The sequence below is a fragment of the Muntiacus reevesi genome, chromosome X (genome assembly GCF_963930625.1).
Source record: "Muntiacus reevesi chromosome X, mMunRee1.1, whole genome shotgun sequence".
NCBI classification, from domain to species: Eukaryota; Metazoa; Chordata; class Mammalia; order Artiodactyla; family Cervidae; genus Muntiacus; species Muntiacus reevesi.
The window spans coordinates 20,067,097-20,082,789 of NC_089271.1; the positions used below are offsets into that span (position 1 = coordinate 20,067,097).

Here is a 15,693-nt window from a genome sequence, read left to right on the forward strand (position 1 = left end):
AGGAAACACGATCCTTTTAGCGCTGAGTCAGGGGCTGTGGTCGTAGGGTGTGAGTGACTCACCGAGGCTGTTCCTATGGATCATTTGGAATTTCACAGGCAGCGGTGTTTTGACTCCTTCCATGGGCTTTCTGAAGGCAGCCATTTCATTTCATAATTTCGAGAATATTTGGGGTCAGAGTGGGTAGAAACAATCTGAGATTGGTCAAGAATGGTACATGCCATAAGTTGATAAACCTTAAAGTATTCTTGGTTGCTTAGAAGTAAAGAACTTCCTCAGACCTTTTTCGCCTTTCCTCACTTTTTACCATTAATTAACCTGTGACACTGGAGAGAAAGCAGGAAGTGCTTCGAGGAGTGGTCCCTGATGCTGAGACTGTGTTTTCACGGCTTATAGAAGTAAAGGAAAGGGAAGATGAAGAAAGTTATTTGTTTCCATAAATAATGCAAATATATTTTAACTTTCTTTTTGGCCAGGTCGAAAATATGATAAAAATGGAAACCTGGATCCTTGGTGGTCTATGGATTCAGAAGAAAAGTTTAAAGAAAAAACAAAGTGCATGATTAACCAGTATAGCAACTATTATTGGAAGAAAGCTGGCCTAAATGTGAGTACAACTGCAGTGAAGGGGACATGTTGAGAGTCATTTTTCCTCATGTAGACACTAGCTTGCTTTCAACCATTGGTAGTCAAAATGTATTTCCCAGGCCAACAGTGTCAAACTCCCTGGGGAACTTGTCAGGAATACAAATTCTTTAGTCTTAATTCAGACCTACTGACTCAGAATCTTGGAGTTGGGGAGTGGGGGTGTAGGGGTGGGTAGGAGGGTGAGGCCTGGTAGTCAAGCGTTTTGTCTTTTCATAAGCCCTCTGTTGATTCTGATAGAAGCTAAAGTTTGAGAATTATAGGCCTAAACATTAGTCTGTTCTCCTAGATTCAGATTAGTATAGAAAACTGTGTAGCGAAGATAAACAATAAAATTCTCAAAAATCTAAACTCTGTGTCATTAAAAAGATTTCTTTCCAAACTACTGCTTAGCTTTAATTCATTGAAAAAGAAATCACCAATTTAAAGAGGGAATAGCAACCCACTCCAGTATTCTTGCCTGGAGAATTCCATGCACAGAGGAGCCTGGTGGGCTACAGTCCATGGAGTCTCAACGAGTTCGACTCGACTGAGCACACATGCCACAATTTTAAAAAATTTTAGAATTTGTTTATTTTTTAATTGAAGGATAATTGCTTTACAGAATTTTGCTGTTTTCTGTGAAACTTCAGCATGAATCAGCCATAGGTGTACATATGTCCCCTCCCTTTTGAACCTCCCTCCCATCTCCCTCCCCACCCCAGCCCTCTAGGTTGATACAGAGCCCCTGTTTGAGTTTCCTGAGCCATACAGCAAATTCCCGTTGACATGCCACAATTTGAATTAATAACTCTGAATTGGTTAAGAGTTCTTAGATAAAGAAGTTTGGGCAAAAATATAACTTTTAAAATGTTGATTTTCTCTTACATATACTTATATGCATTCTTATAAGGACACATGATTTTATACATGCTTTTTCTGTGTGAAATATTGTTCCTTTCCCTTTTTGTCTTCACTTCTACCTCCTTCCCCTTTCCCTCCCATCACTTTTATCTTCCCCACCTATAATCCATCTCAATAACCCTGATACACTTTTTCCCCATGCTCACATAGAGATACACACACACATACGCATACACATGTGTTTACACCACGCACCTGCCTTTACTTCATTGTTTTCAATGGCTGCCTAAAAGTCCATGGTGTGAATGTACTCTTAACACAGTGGTACCCAACTATTTTGGCATGAGGGACCAATTTCAAGGTAGACAGTTTTTCCATGGATGGGGTGGGGGACGTGGTTTTGGGGTGATTCATGTGTGTTACATTTATTGTGTACTTTGTTTCTATTATTATTATATCAGCTTCACCTCAGATCATCAGGCATTAGATCCCAGAGGTCGGGGACCCCTCATCTAACACAGCTGACTAATGTCTTGTTGAGGGGTTATACTGTGCCTCCAATTATTCCTCCATAATAAATGCTGCTGCACTAAATGCTCTTATTATGTGTATATATATATATTTTTACCCTATAGGATAATTTCCTACTGTTCCTAAGATGTTATAATATTTCATATTTGTACCAGTGATGTGTGGAAAAACATTTATGTATTATTTTCTTGTCGATTTATGAGAACTTTAAAAAATATTATAGATGTTAAAATTTTATCTGTCATTCATATTATAGTATTTCCCCCTCAGTATATTTCTCATCCATTGTACTTTGTATATGGTATTTTTTGACAAACAACAAACAAAATTTAAATATTTCCATAGAGTCAAAAGATACCTCTTTTAAAAAACAGTTTATGCATTTCTATTCTATATCATATATGAAGTCTCCTAGCTTTTCTGGGAAGGATTTTTTTTTAATTGTTTTGTCATTTTGCATTTAAATATTCATGCATGTGAAACTTATTTTGCTATGGAGTTTAATATGAAAGTTCACTTTTATCTTCTTCCAAAAGGATAAATTGATCCAGTATCAATTATTAAATATTAATAATTGATTAAAATATATTTTTTTCTTACTGAATTGAATATTCGTGAAATATTAGAATCTCATATATACTGAGATAAATTTCTGGTTTATATATTCTAGTCCACTGATCTACTTGTTGATTTCTGTACCAGTGCATTTTTACTGTGTCTCTCATGGTATGGATTTTTCTGGTATCTGCCAATATAAGCTCTCCCTTACTGTTCTTTTATATGGTTGGCCATTCTCAGGCAAATATACCTCTGTATAAATTCCAAGATCCTTTTACCCACTCCCCAAGAAAACCCATTATGATTCTAAGTTGTGTGCGTGTGTGCTAAGTTGCTTCAGTTGTGTGTCCGACTCTTTGTGACCCTATGAACTGTAGCCTGCCAGTCTCCTCTGTCCATGGGATTCTCCAGACAAAAATACTGGAGTGGGTTGCCATGCCTTCCTCCCAGAGGATCTTCCTGACCCAAGGATCAAACCCACGTTTCTTGTGTCTTCTCCATTGGCATATGGCTTCTTTACCACTAGCACCACCTGGGAAGCCCAAGATTCTAAGTTAAATCACATTAAATGTATGTAATTGGCATTTCTGTCATAGTCCTGTTGTTCAAGTATGTGGTATATCTTTCCATCTGTTTGGTTTTTGTTTCAGGCTTTCAAATACAATTTTACAGTTTTATCTGTGTAGTTTATCTCATATACGTTGTTTATTACTTCTTTTTCCTTTTCTTATTTTGCTGGTTTGATCAGGTTAGCTTTCATTCCCTTCCCCCACTATTAGTTTTTTTTTTTCTTGTAGTTTTCCAGTTGCATTTTCTGTCCCTGCTTTCATAATTATAAGACACAGATTTCTCTCATGGTATTTGACAATGAGACCAATAATGAAGAATTGTTGGTAGATTATGGGTCTGCATGAAGATCTTCCTCTAAAACACTGTGAAAACTCTGTGCTCCTAATTTGTCTAGTCAAGGGCACAGCACCTAAGAAAAGCAGGAGACCCCACAAAACTGGGGTAGATGGATGTATGTACACGTGGTTTCCCTAGAGTCTCTTGGCCCATCATCAGTCAAGCATGTCCTCTACCCAATAACTTCCTGGGGCTGGGAAAGCACCTGAAACCTCACTATGCCTCAAGTCTAGTCTACTGAGCTATATTTCACCACTCCAGAAGAATTCAGGTAAAAAAATCCATGCACTTTTAAAGGGAATGTTTATAAACACTGAGTTGGTTCTGCTGGTTATTGATCTATGTACAGCACAAGGGAGACCACTCCTTATCTGGGACGTGAAAGGAGAGTCTGTATTCTCGAGTCTATATCTCTAGCTCCTTCATCAGTGCCCTGGAAAGTCATTTTTCTGCCCATGTATTTTTAAAATGTCTACAACAATGTCATGGGAAGACCTAAAACAGATACTTTTGTGTTTCTGTTTTCAATTCAGGGGTTATCGCATTGTGAAAATCCATCTAGAAAACTAGCAAAGTATTCTCTAAATTAAAAAAAAAAAATGAAAAGAATAGGGGAAGGATTCTAGAGTCAGACACAGGTCCATATTTTTGGTTCAACCAATTGCAGGTTGTAAGTTTTTTTGAACTTAGGCAAGTTATTTAACATTCTGGTGTCTCGGAGACTTCATCTGTGAAACGGGTTACTATTTTTTTAACTCTTTATTATTTTGTCATAAGAATTAAATAACTGAGATAACATAAAGCACTGGTACAATGCCTGCTATGCAATAAGTACTCAATGAATTATGCTTAATATTCCTAATACTTTGTGACATACTCGTAGGTACACCATCCCAGGGGAGAACAAACAACAGCGGCTAAAAAAACCCCAACAAAACCAAAAAAAACAATAGAAGAGTAATTTTCTTGGAGGAAGGGAAAGCATATTTCCTGGTGATTATTATATACAGGCATGGAGATTAGACTTTACACTTGAAACAAATTTCATCCTCATAATGGTTTGAGAGGTGTTCATATTACTAGGTATATTACATGTATGTAAAATATACATATGAGGAAACTGAGGCTCAAAGAGATTAAAATCCGTGATACATTAGAGCTTACATTGGTATGACTCCAAAACCCCTACTCTTCTTCCCATATCATTCTCTTATTTTACATCATTTGAAACCTGGGTGATGCGTTGGGCGGGGACTGTTCTACAACATCCATTTTGGCCAAAGTGTCAGATACCGAAACTGAATTCTGACAAATGTGTACCTTTGCAACAAGGATGCTAGGAAGGGCATGCCCATCTCAGCATAAATCCATTCAATCGTCAGAAAACAGCTTCGGTCTCATTCCCTGAGAAGAAGGAATGGCTTCCTTTGTGGATATAAAGGGCCATGCTCTATTTTTCTAGCTTCGTCTGTGAAGGCAAGTCCTCTGTGCCTGAGTTATTCTTTGCTGTGGACTGGGGAGGAGCGGGGAGCTCCAGTGGAGCATCAGAGAAACAGGCCCTTAGCAGTCGATGAGTCCTGAGAGGCAAAATTGAAGTCTACTGAGTTGGTCAAGAGTAGGAGGAGCCTGAGGGGTAAAACTACTCCTCAGACTTCTAAAAGAAAAGCTTAGAGGAACAAGGAAGGAGATTCAATTTGAGCTTGAGTGGTCAGAAACAGAAGCAGTAGAGTCAAAAGGAGTTAAGACTTGAGAAGGTAACATATTATGGAGCAAAGGCTCTGGGCAGAGATTACTTGAGTTCGAATCCCTGTGAAATGTGAGTTCACTGCATCCCTCTTAGGTCAGGTCCATTAGAACAGAGCCTGAGAAGGGGTTTCTTAGATAAAGGAGTCAGCCACAGAAGGAGTTTCAGGAGAAACCTATAAGGTGACGAGGAAAACATGCTGGTTTCAGAAGTTTAGCCTCAGTCTCATCCCTTAGAGGATTCTGGAGCATGAGTTGCATCGCAGAAATTGTTCAGCCTGGGATGAGGGGCTGGACTGTTCTAACTGCACGCTGAGAGGTAACTGGTATCATCTCCCAGCAAGCTCCAGGGGAGTGGATTCCCCTAAGCTAAGCTTAATCTTCCTCAGCCTGTAGCAGTTGCCGGGATGGGCTCACAGTCCTGGTGGGACAGGGTATCTGTTGCAGCACCAGGTGACACCTGTGACACTCTCAGCCTAGAGTCCTCATTTGTCAAGCAAAGGGGTGATAGTGGCACTTGCCTCATAGGACTGTAGTAAAAGAAAGATGCTAGGTAAAGCAGGAGTGCCAACTTTTGGGGACTGAAGCTAGGAGGATCCTGGGTGATTACAGAGATGAGTATTTTCTGAAGATTTGTTTTTATTCATGGGTATTGCCTGAACCCCAGGTGTTTGGGCTATCTTAAAAATAAGGAGTTGGTAGGATCTGTAGCTTGAAAATTTGGAACTATGTGTATTAGTCTCCTATTGCTGCTATAACAAACACCACAAACTTAGCGACTTGAAGCAGCACAAATATATTATTTTGCAGTTCTGTATTTCTGACTCAGGTCTCAGTGGGCTCAAGTCAAGGTGTCCGCAGGGCTGCTTTCCTTTCTAGCTGCTTTAGGAGAGAATTTTTTGCTTGCCTTTTCTAGCTTTTAGAGGCTGTCCACATTCTTTGGCTCCTGCTCCCTTTCTTCCTCAAAGCCACCAATGACTGGTCAGGTCTCGTCACAAGGCATCACTCTGACACACTCCCTCTCTTAACTTCCTTTTCCTCCACTTATATAGACCCTTGTAATTAATTATACTGGACTCTCCTGGATAATGTAGACTAATGTCTCCATCTCAAGATCCTTAATGTAATCATATTTTAAATGTGCCTTTTGCTGCAGAAAGTCATCTTTTCACAGGTTCTAGGGATTAGAACATAGACCTCTTTATTATTATAGGGCATTGATTTGTCTCTGATACAGGAATTGGCAAACTCTTTCTGTCAAAGGCCAGACAGTAAATAACTTTGGTTTTGTGAGTTGAAAGGTCTCTGTTGCAACTACTCAGCTCTGCCACCATAGGAAGCAAACAACCGCAGACAATATGTACTTGAATGAATCTGCCTGTGTTCCCGTAGAAGTTGAGCTATAGACACTGAAATTTGAACTTTGTATAATTTTCACATGCCACGAGACATTATCCTTCTTTCTATTTTCTTGCAAACCACTGAAAAATGTAAAACCCAGGCTTTCCCTGCAGCCTGTACAAAAACAAGCTGGAGGTTGGATTTTGACTTGTGGCCGTCTTGGTTTATAATACTTTTTGTCCTAGCCTATTTAAGGGTTTAAGAAATAATCTTCAAGTGTTTGGAAGAATTTCTTCACTGTGCTTGGCTGGTTGTCATACATATTGCAAACCTTGACCTTGTGGTCTGCACTTCTTCTATTGGATTTTTGTTCCCCATGAGAACTATCCTCTTCTTAATTTTTCATGAAAATTGCTGAAGGTAAAATGGTAGTGGTTGGTCTTAAAACCTTATTCCTGTATGGATGGTAGATTTTTGGAAACAGAAGCTCACTAAAAAGAATATTCAAGTTATGTGAGTTAATCAGAGAAAATAATCTGTATTTTGACATTTCTATTTTTTCCCATTAAACCAGAGTCACTCATAATATGTTAACATTTTGTTGGAGCTGGCTAAATTGGTGAGAATAGAGAGATGGGTGAGAAAGAAATGTGTAGCATAATAAAATAGAAATTAGATTCAGGAGTACCTTGCTGGGGTTCGTTTGCCATCTCACAATATGTTATGACTACCTCTGATGTATTGAATGCAATTTTCTCCTTAATATATGGCACTGTTTTCTAGCTATCATATTTATGCCTCTTGCTGAATGATGGTTGGCTGTGAAACTCTTATTTTTTCTTTTTCTTTTTGTTAGGTGAAGGGGAAGAGGACGCTGGGAGAAAATATTGCTGATAATGGAGGGCTGCGACAAGCTTTTAGGGTATGCACTGCAATGTTTGCTGTGTGTGATTTTACAAATTAAGCTATAAAATGCCATTTGGGTGCACCTCAGTTTACACTACAGAAATTTTCTTGAGGAGTTAGCTTTCTATAAATTCTGTGAATTTCCGTAAATTGAATTATATTTCCCCATTGACTGTTATATTCTATTATATGAGTAGAGCTGCATTTCTTTCCTTTTTCTTTTTGGAGAATAAAGCCACCCTAACAGTAATGTTGGTTATTAAGAATCATGTAGTTAAAAGATACTTTTCAGAGGATACTTTTAGTGTAGTCTTAAAACATGCTACAGAAATCTTCTTGTGGCTAGGTTTGTAGGTGTTTTCTTTGAGTATACTCTATGCAACCCTCCTTACAATTTTCTCTTAAAATACTAAGCTTCTAAATTACAGTCAGAGGCTAGTGTTTCACATATAGTGGGCCAAGTAGGAGTCCATAATAATGTTTTCATTATCCCCTGGTCCACGGTTAAGCAAAACACATAAGGATGATGTAGAAAGATATTCATAAAGCTATATGTATTCAGTGTCAAGAGCAAGCTATTATTCTGAGGTTATATTCTTCCTCTAATTCTAGTTAAAATATATTTTAGTTTATAAAATGATGCTGATTGAAGATTATAGTTTTCTCGCTTACCTGGCAAAATAAAAAAAATTTGCTAATAGATTGGTCCCAAGATTTATTTCCATAGGGCTTGCCATTGTGTTAGATTTGTTTGTTTCCTGGTAGGAATAGAAAGAATAGCTTTTTTGGGGGGAGGAAAGAATGTTACTTAACACGTGCCTACTTTGGCCCAGCTGCTTTGGTATCTGTTGAGTGAAAGGTCTTTTTGCAGATGAACCTGTCTCACTGTTAAGCAACACACCATTGACTTGCATTTCCAGGTGTTTGTTTTCTTAAAGGAAAGCTTGACAGGATACATTTTGCACATGGGGGAGGATATAGTTAATATCTGTACTGGAGGAGAAAAGAGAAAAGCCATTATTGCAGAGGGTCATCTTCTCTACTTCTCTCCCCAGGCTTACAGGAAATGGATAAACGACAAGAGGCAGGGAGTTGAGGAGTCTCTCCTACCAGGCATTGAATTCACCAACAACCAACTTTTCTTCCTGAGTTATGCTCACGTGAGTAAGACTGAGGAAGGGGCCTCAGAGATAAAATGTGGGACTTTGGCTTGCTTCCTGGGTCAAAGGTCTGGAACAAAAGTTTAATGACATAACTTTTGATTTTAGCTGAAATTGTATCTTGCTGCTTATTGTCTGAATAAATTTCACGTTCTTCATGTTCTGTGTGATATAATTAATTAACTGATTGAATCAAGGCTTATTGGTATTTTTTATCAAGTGAGTTACCAGCCCTGTGGTGACTCACTTGATATTTCTTTAGTATAGCCTGACTTCTTAATGTATTTGATACTATCTGTAATCATTTCTAGTGACTCATTCTCTAGAGTCTTTCTTGGCTCTGTCGTTTCCTGCATTTCTCCTCCTTCACCTCATTTGCTGACTTGATCCCACCACTGTCAACCTGGGGGCCCCTCAAGTCTATGTTCCCAACTGCCAAATGAACACGTGAAGAGTACTAGAGCTGAAAACAACAGCAGCAAAGGTGAGAGGCATAGCTCCCTTTTGCGAGTTTAATGGTCTTTCTGAGCAGAAACTGAAAGAAGATGTGCCCTAAATAAGGCACAATTCTGAGTTCGAGTATCTGGCCAATGATGCAAGTGCCAGTTCTCCTTTGTTATTGCCCTAGTTTATGTCACAAATATGTGACATTTTCAAACAAGCTCTGGGGTGGGTAGATGAAGTTCCTGATGCATGGCCTCACAGTGGGCAAATCTGTATCTGTATGCTCAAAACTAGGCAGAGGTTTTCATCAATACAATCTTTTGTTCCTAAGTCTTTTCTCAGTAAGCTCATTAATTTCCATGTCTTCTTCAGTTGACTCCGGTTAAAGGATTCTCGTCTGCCTGGGGTCTGTTATCTCTTAAAGTTGACATGGCAGCACCAAATAAACGATCGTTTATCAACCTGACCTCAGCAAAAGTGTAATCAACAACAAAGTGACTCTCCTTTCTAGTTCTCCTACTTCTATCAGCATACCCTCACCATCAGCCTTTGGGTCTTCCTGGTTAGAAAACCTGGACTCTTAGGTCTTATTTGATCTCTCTATCCTCATTTATATGACATGTGTCTCAAAAGTTGATGTTTCATCCCATTCACTGTTCTTCAGATTCAGCCTCTTTCTCCCTATTACCCTGTCTTGTGATCTGTAGACTAAGCCACTGTCTCTTCTGCTTTGAATTATCCCAACAGCCTTTTGGCTGAAATACCATTTTTATTTCATAGCTGACCTGCTGAAAGAACTGCAGTGACTCCCAGGTGCCTACCACATTGAGACCAAATGCCTTTCAAAGTTCTCCATCTTTTTTTTTTTTTTTCTCCTCAGTCTTATACGACTCTACCCAACCAGCTCTAAATCCTCGTAGCTCCACCAGACTCACCCTTAGCTGGGCAGGTGTCCTCACTTCCACTCCACAATGTCATGCTCATCATTGTCTCTGGTTTTGCTTTAGATTTGCCTTCTGCAAAGTGACCCTCTTTGTACTTCTCCCTCAGATTATTCAATTCCATCTTTCCCATTTAGGATCTATGTCAAGTTTTACCTCTTCCACAGACTCCCCTATGGATTCCAGTTCTCATTAAAAAAAAAATCTCCAACTCCTTTGCACTTATCTTCTTTACTATGCAGTTACCTTGTTATCAAAATGTTGAAGATTTTTATCTTCATAGCTCGTGAAGAGGTGAATACACCTCTTATTTATCTCGATAGCATCCAACAAAGAAGCTGGGTATATTGAAGACACTTGACATTTTTAGACATATTGCTTGAAAAGGATGAGATTAACACAGTTCAATTAAGGAGACTTTCTTTTTGTTCAGTACTGGGTCAGATATCCAAAATAAGCATACAAATATAGATAGAACTTTCTGGAGCAGGGATTGTCAAACTAGGACCCATGAACCATATGTTGCCTGCTGTATATTTTGTATTGGAAAACAGCCACGGTCTTTACATTTTGTTTATAGCTGTTTTTGTGCTACAGTGCCAGAGTTGAGTACTTAGAATAGAGACTTACAGTCTGCAAAGCCTAAAATATTTATTATCTGTCCCTTTACATAAAATGTTTGCTGTCCCATGCTCTAGAGGACAAAGTACAAGGTCTGTCAGTTCTTATTTAGGTTTTTACTTACTTACTTAAGGTCCATCTGAGTAGATGAAGTAAACTAACTGATATTAACATTACAGTCAGTTTTGAAATGTCTCCAAATAAAATTCCAAACTATATATGACTTACTTTAAAGAGATTAAGAAGAAAAATGGCAAGTGATTTTATATTGCTAATGAGAAATTTCTCTTGGACCTTTTCCCTACTGACAGAATGAGATTTTCAACCTTTTGTACACTGAAATAAGTCTGCTCATAAGAAGGAAAATTATTTTGTCTCCTGAGAAGGTACTAGGATAATGATAAGAACAAAAATGTGTTTTTAGAAATCTCTTAAATGATATATGAAGCAAAGACAGTACTATATAATAATGCAAGAGGAAATAACATTAGAAAAAGTGACGTGGAATTGATTGTGAGAAACAACTTCACCTTAGCTAGCTTCTGAGGAAGTTAAGGACTCCCATTACAGAAACATCTTTAGAGTCAAATTCAGAACCACTGTGATGGATGGTTTATCTACTCCAAAAGCAGTAGCATCATATCACCTTTGCTGCTGCCTCTATCCCTGTAGTTTCTGTCAATTTTTCCTTATTCTTATCCTTCTTCTTTCTTCTCATTGCTCCTCATTCAATAGACATTCATGGAGATCCTTCCTGGGGCCCATAAATAATCTTCGAACTAGTCTCTCATTTCCTCCTACTCCTATGCCTCTGCCAGATAAATTTTTTGAAAATATATTTTTAATCACCTTCATGCTCATTAACAATGTTTAAGTATTGTTAAATAAGATTAGTAATACGTTAACCTAAATATGTTAGCCCCTTGCTCAGGACTTGCCCAGATCAAAAATCTGGCCCCATCCTCGCTCTTCCCTGGTCTCCCATTGCTGCCCACTATGCACCACACAGTCCAGCCAAGCTGAATGTCTTGTTTTTTTTTCTCTCAAATATGTCTTTGTTTCCATTTTCTCCTCCTCTTGGAATTCCCCCCATCATATTCATGTGTCCTAGTTCTATTCATACTTCAAGCTATATCATATTTCAAGATACACTTCAAATCAGGATTAAGTAGGTTATGGTACATGAATAAACAGTGCAAGGAAAAGTTTTCCTCTTGTTCATATTCCATGTGTAACATGGGTCAGCAGTGGGCCTCTGCTCATAGTTACTACTCAGGACCTGGGTTTTGGAATCTTTATCTTGTAGGTGCTTCCATGGTCACTACAGGAGTAGGGAAGGAGTAGGGAGGAAATGTGCACTGCCCCTTAATATAGCATCCTAAGTTGTTTTTAATACTCTTAAAAGTTCTGCCAGATTTTTAAAGCTTCCCCAAGGAAGTGACATATGTTACTTCTGCTGACATTTCATTGGTGAGAGCAAGTGACCATATAGCCATGCCTAACTTCAAAGGGGATGGAACAATGTCCTCCTATCCAAGGCTTAACTAAGATGAAGCAAACAAGGCATCCAGCGTGCAGAATCCTTCCTGCTTATGACCATACTCAATAATGGATGAATGATTCATTTTACTGATTCAAATGAAATATGGTTAAATTTGATAATGGCTATTCCAAACATTATGTTAATTGAATGAATATGTTGGTTGATTCCTGGACACATATGCTATTCTCTTCATTTAAAGCATTTGTCTGGAAACCTGTCTTAATTTACTCAAATAGTGAAAGTATTCACAGTGATAAAACCTTCTACTCTGAGGATTGGAATAATAGATGTTACTACTGATGAAGGTTTATCTGATCTACTAAAATAGCTTGTCATCTATTGAGTCTTAAATTACTCTTTGTGTCATTTGAAGCAGTTAAGGCAGTAGACAATGTATGATTGAAATGGAAGCATAATAATCATTGGGATGTTTTTTCTTCTAGGTGAGGTGCAATTCCTACAGACCAGAAGCTGCTCGAGAACAAATCCAAGTTGGTGCTCACAGCCCCCCTCAGTTTAGGTAAATAGGCATATGGGTGACATGAGTTTTTAACTGTGCATCTCCACTTCCTCTCCTCCCCAGCCATCCCAGGGGTCTACAAATAGGTGATCTGAAAAAAAGCCTGCATTGTGAACAGTGATAGCTTCATTTCACAGACCAAAAAAAAAAAAAAATCTGGCCATGCAGAAACTAAGCATCTTTTCTTTAATTAGTAGGAAGCTGGTTTAGCCAGTATTCTCTCACCTAAATTTTTATAGCAGGCTTTTGTACACACCTCTAGTATCAAGAGATCTATGAGATTGTACAAGACTCCAAAGGTAATTTAGAATCCAAATTGTAGCTTTAGTATTAATTCCCACTTACTATCTTCCAGTTTTTGAAAGGCAGCAATCCATGGGTGCCGTGAGTGCACCATGGGTGCTCCATAAACTGGCATGTTTGATTTACCCAACCACCTACTTTTTAAAAATATTGACCAAAAAAGTCTTTTTTTAGATACAAATGAGCTCTTATGTACTGTGCCTTAAAACACCTAGAGCTCTGGTTTAATTTGTGTTGTAGAATATCCTATTTAATGCCTCTTGTTCTTTCATGGAGCCAGCCAACAGACATGAATGAGTGCCCGCTTACAGAATAGCTCTGAACACAAAGGAGGATGTATGGTGGCATTTAGCTATTGTAATTCATATCTAGAGGCAAAAGCTTTATGCTTTAGCTTTTAGTTTGAGTCTTATTTTGAAACAGTTGCTTATATATGAAGGGAAATGAATTACCATCTTAATTGTCAGAATGTATAAAATATTAAGTAAAAATAAAATTAAGATTACTATTACCTACCCCATATTAAGTTTCTAGCATAGTTTGAGGGAAATTTTCTGTACTCAGGGACAGAGTTATAATAGTAAATCCAAGAAACACAGTAATTTGTATTTATTTGTTCTTTGCTTAGAACATATTATTTCTTGATATCTTTATATATAATGTTTACATGAATCCATTAGCATATTGTAGGAAAGTCATCTAAAAGTTCAATATGTTGAAATGTTATTCCCAAAACCTTGCCTTAGAAATTCTTAAGAAATTGACTCTAAATTACCCCATAGCATAAAAATCTAATCACTATGTTAGAAATTCTCCCCCACTGAACTAAACTGTCAAGAATGCTGACAGTCTCTAATAGACTAAACTGTGCTTCCACTGACAAATGATGCAGATGAAATCACACTGTAGATTAATGACTCAACAGATAAGTTCTTAGAAACTAAGTTTCTCTCACTAACTTGTTGCCTATAATGTTGGATTTTAACTGATAGTTTTCAGAGTACTCTTACCTGTCAGCTAAATTTGATCCTTAACACTTGCCCAGGGTGAATCATTCTGTGTGTGAAAACTGCATCCCCCCCTGTGTGTGTGTGTGTGTGTGTGTGTGCATGTGCACTCAATTGCTTAGTCGTATCCCGACTCTTTCATCCCAGCTGACACACAAGAGGTTATGGGGCTTTCAGACTACAAGCCAATATATTCATTCAAATGCCCACAGGAAACAAAATCATTAGGGAAGAAAGAGTCATTGACCAAGAATGCTGTCTCTAGTCAGCCTTTTGAACATACAGTTGAGTAAGAAATAGATGACGGGGGTGGTTTTTTGCTAGCTTGTTAGTGATGTCTGCACTAACTGTAGATTTTGAGTGTAGCAGAAGTCACACAATGGAAATACCACTTTCAAAAGGCAGGTACAATCAAAGTGCTGAGTAGGAATCTGTAGTCTTTACTGCGGTCAGGCAGGGAACTTGCAAGAACACCAGAGTTTGGAGCTAACTCCAGTAAAGCGTTACTCATCAGTAGCAACTAGACACCGTTCATTAGTTTACTGTTGCATGAACCAAATTCTAGGTAAATATGAGCCTGCAAGCGTAATAGGAATTTATAGAAAGTGTTTCTGTGGATTGAATGAGTTCTTTAAAGATAATTTAGAGATAGCAACAACATGAATGACTCACAGACATAATACTGAGTGAAAGAAATCAGAGACAAAAGAGTGCATACAGTATCATCCACTGATGTGAAGTTAAAAAACCGGTAGAATTGATCTATGGCCACTGAGGTCAGACTAGTAGTTATGCTTGGAGGTACTACTGTTAGGGCATACATGGGAGCCTTCTAGATGCTGAAAATATCCCATGTCTTGATCTGGGTGGTAATAACATGGGTGTATACATGTGAACTCAATGAACTTTATATTTTAAATGTGTATATGCTACGTCAGTTATATGTTCCATAAAAAGTTAAATTAAAAAATAGAAAAGCTAAGTGTTGGTAAATTGTATAGTTTGTAGGAATTTGTAAATTTATAGCAATGTACCAGCATATATACAATTTATAGGAATTGTAAACCCTACAGTTTATAGGAATTTAAAGATATTTGGAAGATTAATAGCATTTGTCCGGTTCTAGTCTCAGCTCTGTTAATTTTCTTGGAAATCTACTTAACCATTTTGGACTTCAGTTATCTCCTTGTAAATAGACTAAATGAATGGACTATTTTATCAAGCCATAGTTTGCTAGAGTTTTGCTCAGAACCTGTTGATTTGTAAGAATTAAATGACATGGACTATGACATATCTTTTTCAGGGTCAATGGTGCAGTTAGCAACTTTGAAGAATTCCAGAAGGCTTTTAATTGTCCATCCAATTCCACAATGAACAGAGGTGCAGAGTCCTGCCGACTCTGGTAGTAGGACTGTTGGTTCCTGCCCTCCTGAGAGAGCTTCGCGGTGCTCATCACCTACTGCTTTAGGCCTATGTTCCCCTGAAGATGTTTATTTTGACACATCTTTGGTATTTGGGTATTGCTTAGATCTAAACATTATTCAAAGTTGTAAGACTTAAAAAAATGGAATACAAAAAATCGAATCACATATGTTTCTTTAGAAAGCCAATTAAGTCCCCAGGCTGCTTTTGTTAAAATGTTGTTTGCTGAATTGTTGCTATTGTCCATTTTAGTGTATAA

General features: G+C 38.0%; 1 protein-coding gene across 2 annotated transcripts in view; it reads left to right on the plus strand.

Annotated features, from left to right (window-relative positions):
* The window catches only part of PHEX (phosphate regulating endopeptidase X-linked), a 196,651-nt gene extending 181,176 nt beyond the window's left edge, over window positions 1–15,475 (plus strand). Inside the window, exons 18-22 of one of the 2 annotated variants that reach the window (XM_065915712.1) lie at window positions 477–607; window positions 7,424–7,489; window positions 8,529–8,633; window positions 12,626–12,702; window positions 15,316–15,475. In XM_065915712.1, the coding sequence (XP_065771784.1) occupies window positions 477–607; window positions 7,424–7,489; window positions 8,529–8,633; window positions 12,626–12,702; window positions 15,316–15,418 (482 nt within the window). In that variant the 3' untranslated portion in view covers window positions 15,419–15,475. The remainder of the gene's footprint in view (window positions 1–476; window positions 608–7,423; window positions 7,490–8,528; window positions 8,634–12,625; window positions 12,703–15,315) is intronic. The other variant, XM_065915713.1, reaches the window with a different exon arrangement.
* The last annotated feature ends 218 nt before the right edge of the window (window positions 15,476–15,693 follow it).